This window comes from Ictidomys tridecemlineatus, chromosome 4, assembly GCF_052094955.1.
Source record: "Ictidomys tridecemlineatus isolate mIctTri1 chromosome 4, mIctTri1.hap1, whole genome shotgun sequence".
NCBI classification, from domain to species: domain Eukaryota; kingdom Metazoa; phylum Chordata; class Mammalia; order Rodentia; family Sciuridae; genus Ictidomys; species Ictidomys tridecemlineatus.
In genome coordinates, this window is record NC_135480.1 from 108,363,890 (window position 1) to 108,381,454 (window position 17,565).

At 35.8% G+C, this 17,565-nt stretch overlaps 1 protein-coding gene across 26 annotated transcripts in view; it reads left to right on the top strand.

Annotated features, from left to right (window-relative positions):
* The window catches only part of Ccdc15 (coiled-coil domain containing 15), a 96,612-nt gene that overhangs the window by 40,873 nt on the left and 38,174 nt on the right, over nucleotides 1–17,565 (top strand). The window contains exons 14-15 of one of the 26 annotated variants that reach the window (XR_013437968.1): nucleotides 204–351; nucleotides 12,958–13,097. The exons of 23 other annotated variants lie outside the window; for them this stretch is intronic. Coding sequence is in view for 2 of the 3 variants with exons in the window: in XM_078047263.1 (XP_077903389.1) it covers nucleotides 12,958–13,006 (49 nt within the window). In the remaining variant the exon portion in view is untranslated. Of the gene's footprint in view, nucleotides 1–203; nucleotides 352–12,957; nucleotides 13,098–17,565 lie in introns of those variants that run through there. 2 more of the 26 variants (XM_078047265.1, XM_078047263.1) reach the window with 2 other exon arrangements.

The window sequence follows — 17,565 nt, forward strand, 5'->3', positions numbered from 1 at the left end:
ATTGAAGGCCTCTGAATTACATGCAGGAACATGATAGTATAAGAAGAGACAGCCTCAAGCCCTTCCCATTTTTCTCTCTGCTCATTGCTTTATTTCATACCTTAAAGAATCTTAAATACATGTATGTTAAGCCCAGCCCACATATCCAAGTTCTGAGCACATGTCCTGCAAATATTCATCCCTTAATATTCCACCGAACCTAGGTATTCACATCAGAGATGCAGTCTGCTCTCAGGAAGACCTATGTGAGGAACAGGACTATCTAGGCCTTGAGAATGGAAAGTTGAAATACAGAACTCCAGGGGCCTCAGTACCTGGAGCAGAGTCTAGAAGAGCAGGCATAGGCTTCAGGTAAGCTTTTCCCCCTACCTGATAAGTCTCTGTGGCCTATGTAAAGTAGTGTGGCCAGAGGAAGGCCAAAGCAGGACTGTCAAAACTACGTGCTCCAAGGCAGGTACTCCTTTCTTATCCAGGTCTAAGACTGATTTTGCATTTATTTAGAAAACATTAATTTCACATTTTCCTTATCATAGGCACTCTACTACACTCAGTTGATATAAAGATAAACAAAATATATTTGCACTTCTTGAAATACTCAAATTTTAAGTTTGGTAAGATGACTGAGAAACATGTATGCAAAGAAATAATATAATTTGTACAGTTGGAGAAGTAGGTACAGGGTCCATAAGCACATAAAAGAAGGAATTACTGATTCTATCTGGGGAGTTAAAGAAGTAATTATATTTCAACTGGGTCTAAGTAGATAAATATATGTTTATTGGTGATGAGGATAAGATTAGTAGATTAGAAAACCAACAGAGTCAGGGTGAAAGGAAATAACATGAGCATTTCTGCAGTTTTGGAACTTAAAAGGGCCTTTATATGTTATCTTATTCTGTACTTTTCAATAACAAAAACCTTTGATTGAGAATCTACTACATGCCAGACACTCTACTGTTATTTTGAGAAAATAAAACATGCATACATGGCAAAATAGTGGTTCGTAGCATGGATTAGAGACAAATCAACTTAAGTTTGGATGTACCCCTTATTGCCTATGCAACCTTAAACCTTAATATTCTTAATTATAAAATGGGGCCAGAAATGGTGGCATACACCTTAATCCCAGCTCTTCAAGAGGCTAAGGCAGAAAGATCTCAGGTTTGCAGGCAGCCTGGGCAATTTACCATTTCCCTGTTTCAAATAAAAAAATAAAAAGGGAGGGCTGTGGCTGTGGCTCAGTGGTAGAGAGCTTATCTCGCACATGTCAGGCACTGGGATCGATCCTCAGCACCACATAAAAATAAATAATAAAAAAGTATTAAAAAAATAAAAATAAAATAAAAAGGGATAGGGATGGCTCAATGGTAGAGTGCCCTTGGGTTCAATCTCCAGTAGTGCAAAAAAAATTTTTTTTAATAATATTTAAATAAATAAATAAGTAAGTAAATGTATGTAAAGTTCTTAGCATTATATCTGCATTTAATAAAAATCACAATAAGAAGTACTATTATCCCAAGCCGACCGCTGCCCACACGCTGCAGCGTTCGTGGGAACGGTCGCTGCCTGCCTGGGTCCCCGAAAGCTGGCTCTGTGAATCGCAGCCGGCCGCAGGCCACACGCTGCATTGTTCTTGGGAACCATTGCTGCCTGCCTGGACCCCCGCGGGCGGGCCCTGTGAACCCAAGCCGACCGCCGCCCACACGCTGCAGCGAGTTTAGGAGCAGGAGCTGCCTGCCTGGGCCCCCGCAGCCCGGCTTTGTGAACCGCCCACACGTAGCAGCGAACTTGGGAGCCGTTGCTGGCTGTCTGCCTGCCCCCCCCCTCCCCCGGGCTGGCTTGGTGAACCTCAGCTGGCCGCTGCTCACACGGTGCAGTGAACTTGGGAGCCGGCGCTGCCTGCTTGGCTGCTTGGGCCCCCGCAGACCAGCTCTGTGAACCACCACTGGCTACCGCCAAGCGGCTGCTGCCTACACCCTTGCAGTGAGTGGGGGAGCAGGCGCTGCCTGCCCGGCCCCGAGGGCCCGACTCTGTGAACCTCCTCTGGCGGTTTGGAGCTGCAGACGACCACCCTCCACCTGCCAACTCAGTGCTGCAAACGACCCCTGACCAGCTCTGCAAAAGGCCCCGCCCACACAGCGAACAGCAGGAATGGAGACCCGCCCAATCCGGGAGGAAGTACCGCTGCACAGTGATTGACTCCCGCCTACTGAGAGGAGAAACTTGGCCCGGTGGGCATAGCTCCACCCACTGGAAGAGCAGTTAATCGAATTCTAGGACTGCATTTATAAAATTTTTTTTTTTTTGCTGTCTTTTTAAATGTTTTTTAATCCATCTTATTTTATTTTATTCTATTTTTTAAATCTCATTTTCCATTTCTACTATTATTATTTTTCTTTAAATCCCTTTTAATCTTCTATTTTTTTCTATCCTTCTTTTCTCCTGTCTTTACATCTCTTTTTAATTTTCTTATTCCCCCTTCCTTGAATTCTACCTGCTTACTCTTATTCTCTTTAGTGACTTCTACCCATCCCTTCTAATACCTTTCCTCCCAAGCTTCAAATATATTTATAGGAGTAAACAGTAACTCAGCAGTCAAACAGAACAAGAAACAATATGAACAGCATGAAAAAGCAAGGAAGAAAAGGAGTGCAAACAATGCAGGGCAGCCTAAATATTCAGGAGGATATAGAATCACCAGAAAAATGGTCATATAAAGAACTCATGGAACACCTGAGACAGATGGAACGGAACCTTAAAGAGGATACAAGACAGCAAATTCAAGCAGCGAAAGAACACATTGAGAATGTATTACACAAACAGATAAAGGAAGAATTTAAGCATCTTTATCAGGAGATAGAGACTATAAAAAAGAATCAAACCATAATCTTAGAAATGAAGGAAACTATAAACCAAATTAAAAACTCAAATGAGAGTATCATTAATAGAGTGGAGCAAGTAGAAGCTAGAACATCAGATAATGAAGACAAAATATATCATCTGGAAAAGAGTCTAGCCATCTCAGATAGGCTGGTTAAAAATCATGAGAGAAGCATACAAGAGATATGTGATAATATAAAAAAACCAAATTTAAGAGTCATTGGGATAGAGGAAGGGATAGAGGTTCAAACAAGGGGAATGAGTAATCTACTAGATGAAATAATCACAGAAAACTTTCCAGAAATAAAAAAGGAAACAGATATACAAATTGTAGATGCATACAGGACACCGAACATACAAAATCACAGTAGACCAACGCCAAGACACATTGTTATGAAGATATCCAATATACAGAACAAAGAGAAAATATTAAAAGCTACAAGAGAAAAGAGAAAGATTACATTCAGGGGTAAACCAATAAGGTTAACAACGGACTTCTCAACTCAGACGCTGAAAGCGAGAAGATCCTGGAATAATGTATTTCAAACACTGAAAGACAATGGATGCCAACCAAGAATTCTGTACCCAGCAAAATTAAGGTTCAGATACGACAACGAAATAAAAATCTTTCACGATAAACAAAAACTAAAAGAATTTGCAGCCAGAAAACCAGCGTTGCAAAGCATCTTGAGCAAAACACTTCACGAGGAAGAAACGGAAAACAATAACCAAAGCCAACAGTGGGAAGTACCTCAGTAAAGACAGACGGAGGGGGGAAAACTAATCATGGTGAAACAAACGCAATTAAAAAAAAAAAAACCAGATAAATAATCAAATATGGCTGGAAGTACAAACCATATATCAATAGTAACTCTAAACATTAATGGTTTAAACACTCCAATAAAGCGACATAGGCTGGTAACATGGATCAAAAAAACAAATCCAACAATATGCTGCCTCCAGGAGACTCACCTGACTGGAAAAGACATACACAGGCTGAAGGTGAAAGGTTGGGAAAAAATATACCACGCACACGCTCCTCGCAAGCAAGCAAGGGTGGCCATCCTCATATCGAATAAAATCGACTTCAAGACTAAGTTAATCCAAAGGGATAAGGAAGGACATTATATATTGTTAAAAGGAACCATTAAACAACAAGACATAACAATTATCAATATTTATGCACCAAATAATGGCGCTTCGAAGTTTATAAAACAAATTCTCCTCAAGTTCAAGAATCAAATAGACCACAACACAATAATTATGGGTGACTTCAACACACCTCTCTCACCATTGGACAGATCCTCCAAGCAAAAGTTGAATAAAGAAACTATAGACCTCAATACCACAATCAATAACCTAGACTTAACTGACATATATAGAATATACCAACCATCATCGAATGGATATACTTTTTTCTCAGCAGCACATGGATCCTTCTCAAAAATAGACCATATATTATGCCATAGGGCAACCCTCAATAAATATAAAGGGGTAGAGATTATACCATGCATTTTATCTGATCATAATGGATTGAAACTGGAAATTAATGATAAAAGAAGGAAGGGAAAATCCAATATCACATGGAAAATGAACAATATGTTACTGAATGATCAAAGGGTTACAGAAGACATAAAGGAGGAAATCAAAAAATTTTTAGAGATAAATGAAAATGCAGACACAACCTATCGGAATCTATGGGACACAATGAAAGCAGTTTTAATAGGGAAATTCATCGCCTGGAGGTCATTCCACAAAAAAAGGAAAAACCAACAAATAAATGAGCTCACACTTCATCTCAAAGCCCTAGAAAAGGAAGAGCAAAACAATAGCAAACGCAGCAGAAAGCAAGAAATAATTAAAATCAGAGCGGAAATCAATGAAATTGAAACAAAAGAAACTCGAAAAAATTAACAAAACTAAAAGTTGGTTCTTTGAAAAAATAAACAAGATTGACAAACCTTTAGCCATGCTAACGAAGAGAAGAAGAGAGAGAACTCAAATTACTAACATAAGGGATGAAAAAGGCAATATCACAACAGACGCCACAGAAATACAGAAGACAATTAGAAACTATTTTGAAAACTTATATTCCAATAAAATAGAAGATAGTGAAGACATCAATAAATTTCTTAAGACATATGATTTGCCCAGACTGAGTCAGGAGGACACACACGATTTGAACAGACCAATATCAATGGATGAAATTGAAGAAGTAATCAAAAGACTACCAACCAAGAAAAGCCCAGGACCGGATGGGTATACAGCGTAGTTTTACAAAACCTTTAAAGAAGAATTAATACCAATACTTTTCAAGTTATTCCAGGAAATAGAAAAAGAGGGAGTCCTTCCAAATTCATTCTATGAGGCCAACATCACATTGATTCCGAAACCAGACAAGGACACATCAAAGAAAGAAAACTACAGACCAATATCTCTGATGAACCTAGATGCAAAAATCCTCAATAAAATTCTGGCGAATCGGATACAAAGACACATCAAAAAAATTGTGCACCATGATCAAGTAGGATTCATCCCTGGGATGCAGGGATGGTTCAATATACGGAAATCAATAAATGTTATTTACCATATCAATAGACTTAAAGATAAGAACCATATGATCATCTCGATAGACGCAGAAAAAGCATTCGACAAAGTACAGCATCCCTTTATGTTCAAAACATTAGAAAAACTAGGGATAACAGGAACTTACCTTGATATTGTAAAAGCTATTTACGCTAAGCCCCAGGCTAGCATCATTCTGAATGGAGAAAAATTGAAGGCATTCCCCTTAAAATCAGGAACAAGACAGGGATGCCCTCTATCACCACTTCTATTCAATATAGTTCTCGAAACACTGGCCAGAGCAATTAGACAAACGAAAGAAATTAAAGGCATAAAAATTGGAAAGGAAGAACTTAAATTATCACTATTTGCAGATGACATGATTCTATACCTAGAAGACCCAAAAGGGTCTACAAAAAAACTACTAGAACTAATAAATGAATTCAGCAAAGTGGCAGGATATAAAATCAACACGCACAAATCAAAGGCATTTCTGTATATCAGCAACAAAACCTCTGAAATGGAAATAAGGAAAACCACTCCATTCACAATATCCTCAAAAAAAAAAATAAAATACTTGGGAATCAACCTAACAAAAGAGGTGAAAGATTTATACAATGAAAACTACAGATCCCTAAAAAGAGAAGTAGAAGAAGATCTTAGAAGATGGAAAGATATACCCTGTTCATGGATAGGCAGAACTAACATCATCAAAATGGCGATATTACCAAAAGTCCTCTATAGGTTTAATGCAATGCCAATCAAAATTCCAATGGCATTGCTTGTAGAAATAGATAAAGCAATCATGAAATTCATATGGAAAAATAAAAGACCCAGAATAGCAAAAGCAATTCTAAGCAGGAAGTGTGAATCAGGTGGTATAGCAATACCAGATTTCAAACTATACTACAGAGCAATAGTAACAAAAACAGCATGGTACTGGTACCAAAACAGGCGGGTGGACCAATGGTACAGAATAGAGGATACAGAGAGTAATCCACAAAGTTACAACTATCTTATATTCGATAAAGGGGCTAAAAGCATGCAATGGAGGAAGGATAGCATTTTCAACAAATGGTGTTGGGAAAACTGGAAATCCATATGCAACAAAATGAAACTGAATCCCCTCCTCTCACCATGCACAAAAATTAGCTCAAAATGGATCAAGGACCTTGATATCAAATCAGAGATTCTGCGTCTGATAGAAGAAAAAGTTGGCTCCGATCTACATATTGTGGGATCAGGCTCCAAATTCCTTAACAGGACACCCATAGCACAAGAGTTAATAGCAAGAATCAACAAATGGGACTTACTTAAACTAAAAAGTTTTTTCACAGCAAGAGAAACAATAAGAGAATCGGGAGCCTACATCATGGGAACAAATTTTTACCCCTCACACTTCAGATAGAGCCTTAATATCCAGAGTTTACAAAGAACTCAAAAAATTAGACAATAAGACAACAAATAACCCAATCAACAAATGGGCCAAGGACCTGAACAGACACTTCTCAGAGGAGGACATACAATCAATCAACAAATACATGAAAAAATGCTCACCATCTCTAGCAGTCAGAGAAATGCAAATCAAAACTACCCTAAGATACCATCTCACTCCAGTAAGATTGGCAGCCATTATGAAGTCAAATAATAACAAGTGCTGGAGAGGATGTGGGGAAAAGGGTACTCTTATACATTGCTGGTGGGACTGCAAATTGGTTCGGCCAATTTGGAAAGCAGTATGGAGATTCCTGGGAAAGCTAGGAATGGAACCACCATTTGACCCAGTTATTGCCCTTCTTGGTCTATTCCCTGAAGACCTTAAAAGAGCGTACTACAGGGATACTGCCACATTGATGTTCACAGCAGCACAATTCACAATAGCTAGACTGTGGAACCAACCCAGATGCCCTTCAATGGATGAATGGATTAAAAAAATGTGGCATTTATACACTATGGAGTATTACGCAGCACTAAAAAATGACAAAATTATGGAATTTGCAGGGAAATGGATGGCATTAGAGCAGATCATGCTCATTGAAGCTAGCCAATCCCTAAAAAACAAATACCAAATGACTTCTTTGATATAATGAGAGCAACTAAGAATAGAGTAGGGAGGAAGAGCAGGAAGAAAAGATTGACATTAAACAGAGGCACGAGATGGGAGGGAAAGAGAGAGAAAAGGGGAATTGCATGGAAATGGAAAGAGACCCTCATTGTTATAAAAAACTACATAAAAGAGGTTGTGAGGGGAATTGGAAGAAAAATAAGGAGAGAAATGAATTACAGTAGATGGGATAGAAAGAGAAGATGGGGGGAGGGGGATAGTAGAGGATAGGAAAGGTAGCAGAATACATCAGTCACTAGTATGGCATTATGTAAAAATGTGAATGTGTAACCTATGTGATTCTGCAATCTGTATTTGGGGTAAAAATGGGAGTTCATAACTCACTTGAAACTATTGTTCGAAGTATGATATGTCAAGAGCTTTGTAATGTTGTGAACAACCAATAAAAAAAAAAAAAAGAAGAAGTACTATTACTTCCATGATAGTGGAGGGGGGTGGTGATTAATAGGATCATCAAGGGAGAATAGAAAAATGAATATATGTAGGCCAGATTTATCCTACTATTATCTAAAAATCTTTTAGCCATATTTTGATATGATCTGCATTAAAAAATTCTTTTAATTCTTTATGCCCTTTATAGAAATATTTTCAAGCTCATCAGGTTAAACACAGAATGGAAATTTAGTTTAGTTCATTTAAATGAAGCTAATACACCCCTACTGAGGGTATTTTATGTCGAACCTAAATCTTCTCATGACATGCCTACCACATGGCTCAGTCAGTAGGGGATTCTTTAGCAATACTACTGATCTTTGAAAGCTTGTTTGCTTAATGCTTTTTTTTTAATTCCCATTTCTTGCTAGATAATATTTTTCTTTTTAGATTTATATTCTTGACCTCAGAAAAAGGTCTGATTATTACAGAAGGGCTCTGATTATTACAGAAGACTTAAAATTGTGTTTGATAGTTGGCAAATAATTAAACTTTTTACTTTTTCCTTCTTGAAGAAACTAAATCACTTATGCCTTCTTTATATGGAGGTTATATGATTTAATTTGAAAACAAAACTCATTTTACCAGTATTTAAAAATATTAGTAAACAGGAATGGTAATTGCTTTACCTCTTTTAGTTATAAGAATTAAACAACATGGTTCCATTAGTTTATTAAGTAACTATCATTGGGTTTTCTACTACTTGGTAGACGTACTAGATTTAGGATGTAGAAGAAATAAAAAGCATGATCCCAGTCTTCAGGGAACTGGTTAAATAGATTTGATTGATTAGTGGAGAAGAAGATAAATAAATAGATAATTATAATACTTTATATTAAAGTCCTAACTCTGCTACCTGACAGCTATGTGACTTTGGGAAAGCTAACTCTGCAATCCTCAGTTTCCTCTTTGTAAAATAAGGGTAATAATGCTACATAGCTCATAAAGTTGCTGTGAGGATTAAATGAAGTAATATGTAAATGTGGTTAATACAGTATGTAAATGTGCTTAACTTATCTGGCACATAGTATATGTTTAGTAAATGTTAATTGCTACTCTTTTCATTAGAAGAAAAAATTCAAGAATATGTGGGAGAATGTGGTTGGAAGTCAAATTTGAAGGTACATAGTGTTAGAAGGAAAGGCAAGACTTCCTGAAATGAGTTTTGAGCTATTAATAGGAATGGCATAAGACAAAGTAGGGATTAGATTGAAGAAAGAGTGAACAGAAAATTCTAGGCAAAAGAAATAGGCCTGCCAAAAGCAATGATTTGTAAGAGAACATGACACTTCTGAACTTGATGTGATTAGAACTGAAGAAATGGCAGAAGTGAGCCTTAAGAAATAAGGAAAGAAAAGATCATAAAGAGATTAGTATGTATGAAGAAGGACTTTATACAGAAAAGGTTCAGAGCCCATTAGAAAGCATTGTAGGAATAGATGTGACTAAATGTGAGGAGATTATTGAAGTAATATCCTTAGAGAAGAGAATGAAATTAATTATTTTAAAAACATATTAAACCTTTACTGTGTGTCCACTGCTTTCCACAGATTATTCTCATTTAATCAGTACAACCCTGCAAGGTAGTAGTAGTTACCATTTGGAGAATGTTTACAGTGTTGAGTCTTCAGAGGCATTAGCTCATTTAATCATTAATTATCTTATAAGGTAGATTTTATTGTTCTTTTTTATTTTATAAATGCACAAATGAGCTTCAGAGAAATTAGATAATGGGATTTAATCTCATATTTGACTCCATCACCTTAACTTTTAAAATCTGTAATGTGTCCTGTCACATAAGTCAAGCAAAAGTGGCAAAGAATGGGAAACAGTTTTAAGAGAAGAACTGTTAAGAGAGCTAATAGGATTTTGTCTGAGGAGAATTTAAGGATAAGTCCCAGATTTATGGCTCCTGCCACCAGATAAATGGGGTACTGCTATTAAACAGATTTGCTAGGAAGGAGGTGGAGGTGGAGAGGATAAGTTTAGATTGGAGCATATTGGGTTTGAGGTACTTAAAGGAAATCCAAGTAGAGAGTCCAGTAGAAAATGTTTAATTATTCTTAGTAGTGATTTCTGAAATCACTAAGGAATAATACTGTCAGAATCAGGGATCAGGAGACAGAAACAAGACCAGCAGGCAAAGATTTAGACTATACTAGATTAGGCCTTAATCCTATTTTGTTAACAAGGCAGATTTCTTCTGCCTCCTTGAGAAGTCGTTTTTCTGACAGAGCACCTCTTTCACTACTAATGTATATGCATCGGTTTTATATTGTTCACAAAGGAAGAATCCATGGAATAAAAAGATAGCCCTCAGTTTTGGTTCTAGTCTCCATTTTAGTTAACTTTGGAAAGGGTAGTGTTATGGCATTCTATGGAAGATGACTGAAAACAAGAAGAATTTATAGGTTGTTGGAATTATAGGAATATATTTTTATATTCTTTTAAATACAATTTCCCAGTGATATCATTTTGTTTACAGGATTCTCTTCAAAAATGCAAATATTCATGTCTATTGTTTAATTGTGAATATCTAGAATATTAAGTTTATAAACCAATTTGCAATCTCTTACACTGTTACCTCTCTTTTATTGAAAAATATGTGCTGGTTTCAAAATACCTTTTAGCATAACTAGAGAAGTTAGAATAGTATTTCTGTCATTACTCTGAGAGAAACAGATGTATTGACATGTTAATTTCTGACCTAGGCTGGTTTCCATTATGTATCAATAGAAGGTATATTTACATAAGAGAATAGAAACTTGTTTTTAGAGTAATTATTTGTATCAACTTTTGTTGTTAGAACTGTCATTTTGGATTTTATCGTCCCTTCTGAAACTACTCTAAAAGACAGTTGTTAAGAACAACTTGAGAATATGACCAAAGCTGTGGATTCTTTTCCCAAAAAGTTTCTGTGAGACATTAAGTTGAGATGTCAAATTGGCAGGTAGATAAGTAGTTTTGACTCTCATGGGAATGACCTGGATTAGAGTATAGCTTTATTAGTTAGTTACAGGTGGTTATGTGTGGGAACTGGAACAGAAAGTATATATATTAAGTCACCTATGGAGAACGTATAGGTAAGGAGAGGAGAGTGCCTAGAATTGAACTTTGGTTAGATGGGCTTATAAAGGAGACAGAGAAGGATGGTCTAGAGGATATATGAGGAAATCCAGGGGAAAATATTGTGTCACAGAAGCTGAGGAAGAGGAAAATTACAAGAAGGAAGGTGTAATTAACAATGTTAAATATCTATCTATCTATTTATTTATTGGTACTGGGGATTGAGCCCAGAGGCACTTAATCACTTAGCACATCCCCAGCCCTTTTTTAATATTTTATTTAGAGACAGAGTCTCACTGAGTTACTTAGGGCCTTGCTAAATTGCTAAGGCTGGCTTTGAACTTGTGATCCTCTTGCCTCAGCCTCCTGAGCCACTGGGATTACAGGTGTGCACCACTACACCGGCTTAATATTGAATATTTCTAAGAGGACAAGTAAAATGAAGACTGAAAAATGCTTCCTCAATATTTCTCAACCTTCATTATGATGCCTTTACAGAGCTTTTTAAAGACTTCTTTTTCACATTGCTCCCCTTAAAATTTTAATACACAGATAAAATGCATTTCTGATTATGTACTATGGCTTTTTGGAGGGCAGCAAGCTACTTTCATATCTAAGATTCCCCCCTCCTTGAGAACAATATTGTTCCTATTGTGAAGGTAAATACTAAATGAATAAAATGTTTGTAGTCCACCAGTGACCTTAGAGCTGGTTTGGTGAAATAATGGATCTTTGAGCTATTTTGGAATGAGTAAGGAAGTGTGAAACTAAAGACAGAAAATCTAGATAACTCAATCATGATGTTTGACTACAAGGAGAAGAATAGCTGTGAAGAGAGGAAGTGGGGCTGGAATTGTGGCTCAGCGGTAAAGCGCTCATCTAGCACGTGTGAGGCCTTGGGTTCCATCTTCAGCACCACATAAAAATAAATAAACAAAGGTATTATGTCCAACTACTTCTAAAAAATAAATATTAAAAAAAAAAAAGAGGAAGGGACTTGATTTCATCATTTCTAGTAACTGACTGTCCCAGTACCAAGATTTAAGGTTTGACACTTAAAAAACAATCCTCTTAGTTTACTGATGTAGAGAGTAATTGGTATAGAGAATTATTCTGGTGAGACCTTCATATGAAATTGTTTATGCTTTTGCTTGTAGTGTCCAAATTAAAATATATTTTGAATTTGATGGTTCATCTTTTCTGTTGTCATCCACTGGGTTCCATTTATATTTCATTATTGAAAACCTCAATTAGTTCATTACCTTTTTCACAAGGTCAGGAGTTATTCAATTTAACAAATATGAATGTCCTCAAATATTTTTCCTTTACTGGCTTTTTGGGATAAGATCTTTGTGTGTTAGATTCCTAGCAAAGAGTAACTGTGATCTTAGGCTCAGCTTTAAAATTCTGTAGTCTTTTAAACTTATCCATTTATTCTCTAGATTATTTTAAGAAAGCAAGGCAAAATATATTTTAAGATTAATTATAAAATGTATCTGCCTATTTTGGCCTTTTTCCACATCCCCTTCTTACATTCCTAGTACCCTGCCTTATATGCTTTTAAATCTTGATCTTTACTAGCATAAAAAGATATCCCTCTGCCCAGGTCACGATAATGAGATTTCTCACCTCTACCCTATTATAATGTTATGTTGCATTTAAGTTTGAAACATGCCATAAAAACTGTTTTTATGTTCTATACTCTTTGAGAAATACTCAATTTAGGTTTATAGTTGTAGCATAGGAAATACTAGCAAGTATGAGAAGGGCAGTTGTAACAAAATCCTTATTTAAGATGGCCTTGTTTCTTCCAGAGGTGGCCAGTGATTAGCTGTTGGAATATGGACAGATTTGGTTCCACAGTTATCATAACTTACCTGATCTTTCAGCCTTTGTAGGATGTCTTCCAGATTTTTAATTTATACCTTGTTAATCTAACAAAATGGAAGACTGATTACCCTGGAGTTCATGGCCTGCCACAAATGGATGAAAACCCAGAATTCTCAGTAGTCCATGCTTCATTGAACAGGTATGAATGAGAGTTGGTCTCATAGTATTGTTTAGGAAATAGTAGCTCATTGGTTTCAAAATAACTTTTAGTACTTGGCCTTTTCAACATGTATTAATTAATAAGTTCTAGTCTTTAATCAATTCTGTTTCTTTTTGGTGTTAGGAATTGAACCTAGGGCCTTGTGAATGCTCTCAAACAGCTTCACAGCGCTCACAGGGAAATCTTTTGTGAAAGGAAGAGTCAACTGATAAGGCAAATTTCATTATTGTTGTATTTTAAGAAATTGCTACAGCCTCTCTACTATAGCATGCACTCCACTACTGAGTTACATCTCCAGCAAATCATATTTCTCCACAAAAGCTCTTTTCTTATGCCTTTTCTAAATTACTCATTTCCTATCTACTCCTAAGTAGGTATTTTTAATGAGTATAATGAGTAGATACATAATAAATTATATATACTTAAAGTACAAAATGTAGTAAGTTTTGGCATATGTATACACACATGAAACCACCACTAAAGTCAAGAGAATAAATATATCTAACATCCCCAAAAGTCTTCTCATGTATCTTGCTAACCCCTCCTTCCTGCCTCCTCTACTAAGTCTTCTGCAGGCAACTGTTTTGCTTTCTGTCACTGTAGATTGGTTTGTATTTTTTAGACTTAAGTATAGGAATACCTTGGAGATATTGTGAGTTCAATTTCAAACCACTGCAATAAAGTGAATATCATAACAGAGAGTCCCATGAATTTTTTGATTTCCCAGTGCACGTAAAAACTATGTTTAGGGGCTGAGGTTGTAGTCAATGGTAAAGCACTTGCCTAATATATGTGAAGCACTGGGTTCAATCCTTCCACACCACAAATGGATACAATACTAAATACAACTAAAAAAAATTTTTTAAATATTGTAGTTTATACAATACTGTAGTCTATTAAGTGCAATAGCATTATGTCTATAAAATGTATGTAATTAAAAATTCATTGTTGCTAAAAAATGCTAAGGTTCATCTGAGCATTTAGCAAGTCATAATTTTGCTGGTTGAGCATCTTGCCTCACTTTGATTGTTGCTAACTGATCAGAGTGGTGGTTGCTGAAGGTTGGGGTGGCTGTAGCATTTCTTAAAATAAGACCATAATGGAATTTACCACATCAGGTGACTCTTCCTTTCATGAAAGATTTCCCTATAGCAATGTGATTTTTTTAATAGCATTTTATCCACAGTAGAACTTTTTTCAAAATTGTAGCCCATCTTCTTACACCCTGCTCCTGCTTTATCAACTAAATTTGTGTTATATTCTAAATCCTTAGTTGTCTTTTCAACACTGTTAACAACATTTTCAACAAAAGTAGATTCCAACCAGGTGCAGTGGCATACTTCCTGTAATCCCAGCGGCTCAAGAGGCTTCAGCAAGAAGATTGCAAGTTCAAAACCAGCCTCATTAATGGCGAGGCTCTAAACAACTCAGTGGGACCCTGTCTCTAAATAAAATACAGAAAAAGCCTGGAGATATGGCTCAGTAGTTGAGTGCCCCTGAGTTCAATCCTTGGTATCCGCCTCCCTAAAAAAAGTAGATTCTGGTTCAAAAAAAAAACAACCATTTTATTTGCTCATCCATGAGAAGCAACTCCTCATCTTTTAAAGGTTTATCATGAGATAACAGCAATTCAGTCATATCTTCAAGGCTTCATTTTGAATTCTAGTCCTCTTACTCTTTCTACCATATCTGCTGTTACTTCCTTCACAAAGTCTTGAATCCCTAAATATCTACAAGAGTTGTGATTAACTTCTTTCAAGTTCCTCTTACTGTTGATATTTTGACCTCTCCTGTGAATCATAAATGCTTTTAGTGGCATCTAAGAAGGCTTACAGTTTATTTTGCCTCAGTGCATTAGAGAAATAAGTATATATGACAATCATAGCCTTAAAAAATATATTCTGCAAATAATAAGACTTAAAAGTTGAAATTATTCCCTGTGCCATAGAATGGATGTTGTGTTAGTAGGCATTAAAATAGCATTACTCTTATTGTTCGTCTCCATCAGGGTTCTTGGTTAACCAAGTGCATTGTCTATCAGCAATAATATTTTGAAAGAAATATTTTTCTTTGATCAGTAGTATCAACAGTGGGCATAAATTATTTAGTAAACCATATTGTAAACAGACATGCCATCATCCTAGCTTTGTTCCATTTATAGAACATAGGACTTTCATTGCTAAGAAAAGCCAATGCCTGGTTTCAAAGCTTCAAAAGACAGGCTGCCTTATCTTGTTAATGTCTAATGCAGCTGGTGACTTATGCTGAAACCAGTGTTCACCTACCATTCCCAAAATTCTGGGGGCCTTAAGAACATACTAACATTTCAGCAATTTATATTTATATTTTATATTACAGCAGTATATGAGGTTCAAGTTTCTTTACATTCTCACAACTCTTGTCATGATCAGTCTTTTTTATTTTAGTTATTTGAATAGGTGGTTGTGCAGTGATATCTCATTGTAGTTTTAGTTTGCATTTCCCAAGTGATGAATGACATTGAACTTATTTCCACGCATTTCTTTGCCATCTCTGTGTTGATTTTGGTGGTCTGTTGAAAAATTAAATTTTAAATTTGGATTGTTGTCTTACTGTTGAGGTTCAAGAGTCCTTTACTATATTGTGGATACAAATCTTTTATCAAATATATGCTTTGTGAAGATCTTCTTCCAGTCTATGGCTTGTTTCTTCATCTTCACATTGTCTTTTAAAGAGAAGTTTTACATTTTGATGAATTCCCTTTCTTCAGTTTATTCTTTTATAGATTGTGTCATATTTAACAAATCCTTGCATAACCTAAGGTCACAAAGATTTTCTTCTATGATTTCCTCTTGAACGATTATCCTTTTAAGTTTTATATTTAGGTCTGTGATCTAGGTTGAGTTAATTTTCATACATGGAGGAAGGGCTATTTTTGTATGGTGAAAGGCTATATTTTTTTCATACTGCATTGCTTTTGTGTGTTTGTCAAAAATCAATTGTGGGGGCGGCTGGGGTTGTGGCTCAGTAGTAGAATGCTTGCCTAGCATGTGTGAGGCACTGGGTTCTATTTTCAGCAGAACATATAAAGAAATAAAAGTAAAAGTCCATCAACAACTAAAAAAATATTTTTTTAAAAAATCAGTTGTTCAAAAAACAATAAAAAAGATTGATAAATTGGACATGATCAAAATTTAAAAATAAAGTGAAAAGACAACTATGAAATAGTAGAAAGTATTTGTAAATCTGTATCTGATAAAGGACATACCTAGAACATATAATAGCAACTCAATAATAAAAAAGATAAGGCTGGGGGTATAGCTCAGTTGATAGAGTGCTTGCCTTACATGCACAAGGTCCTGGATTCAATCCCCAGTGTCACCAAAATAATAATAAATATGATAATAATAAAAAAAGACAGTTAATCTAACTTAGAAGTAGACAAGAGGCTGGACATGTAGCTTAGTGTAGAGTGCCTACCTAACATCTATTTTTAACCCCAGCACTGAAAAAAAAAAAAGTGGACAAAGATTTAGATTGATATTTCTCCCAGGAAAACAAAAATAGCTAATATATACATGAAAAAATATGGTCAACATTATTAGTTATTGGAAATGGAAATCAGAACCACAGGATACTAGTTCACAACCATTAGAATAGCCATGATTAAATAAAAGATAATCGCAAATATTGGTCAGGATGTGGAGAAATTGTAATCCTCCTACATCCCTAGTGGGAAATTGCAATAACATAGGCACTTTGAAAACTAGCATCACAATGTCTGAAAACTGATAGAGAAAATAACATGTAGCATAGCATACAATGGGATATCAGCAGTAAAAAAGAAGTACTACTATAACATGGATAAACTTTGAAAACATTATGCCAGGTGAAAGAAGCCAGTCACAAAAGGTTATCTACATATTGGATAATCCCATTTATATGAAATGTCTAGTGAAGGCAGATCTATAGAGACAGGAAGGTTAGAGGTTGCTTAGGTTTGTGGGAGAAGTAGAGAGTGACTACTCATTGGTACAATATTTCCTTTGGAATGATGGAAATGTTCTCTAATAACATTATAGTAGTGGTATGTAAATTATAACTCCCGTAAATGTGTTTGAGAATGAGTTGTCTGAGTGTGTATAGGGGGATTATTTCTGACTTTCTCTTCTGTTTCATCAATCTGTCTGTCTCTCCTTATATTAATACCATGAAATTCCAATTAGTGCAGCTTTATAATAATGCTTGAAATTAGTATTAGATTTCCAATTTTTTTCTTTTCAGTTATCTTGGGTATTCTAAGCCTTGTGCATTTCCACGTGAATTTAATAATCAGATTAGTGTTTCAAATTCCACAAGAAAATCTTCTTGGTTAATTGGGATTGTGTTCAATCTCAAGGGGAAATTTTAATATTGATTTTATAACAATATTGAGTCTTCCACCCCATGATCAGGCATATCTCTCCAT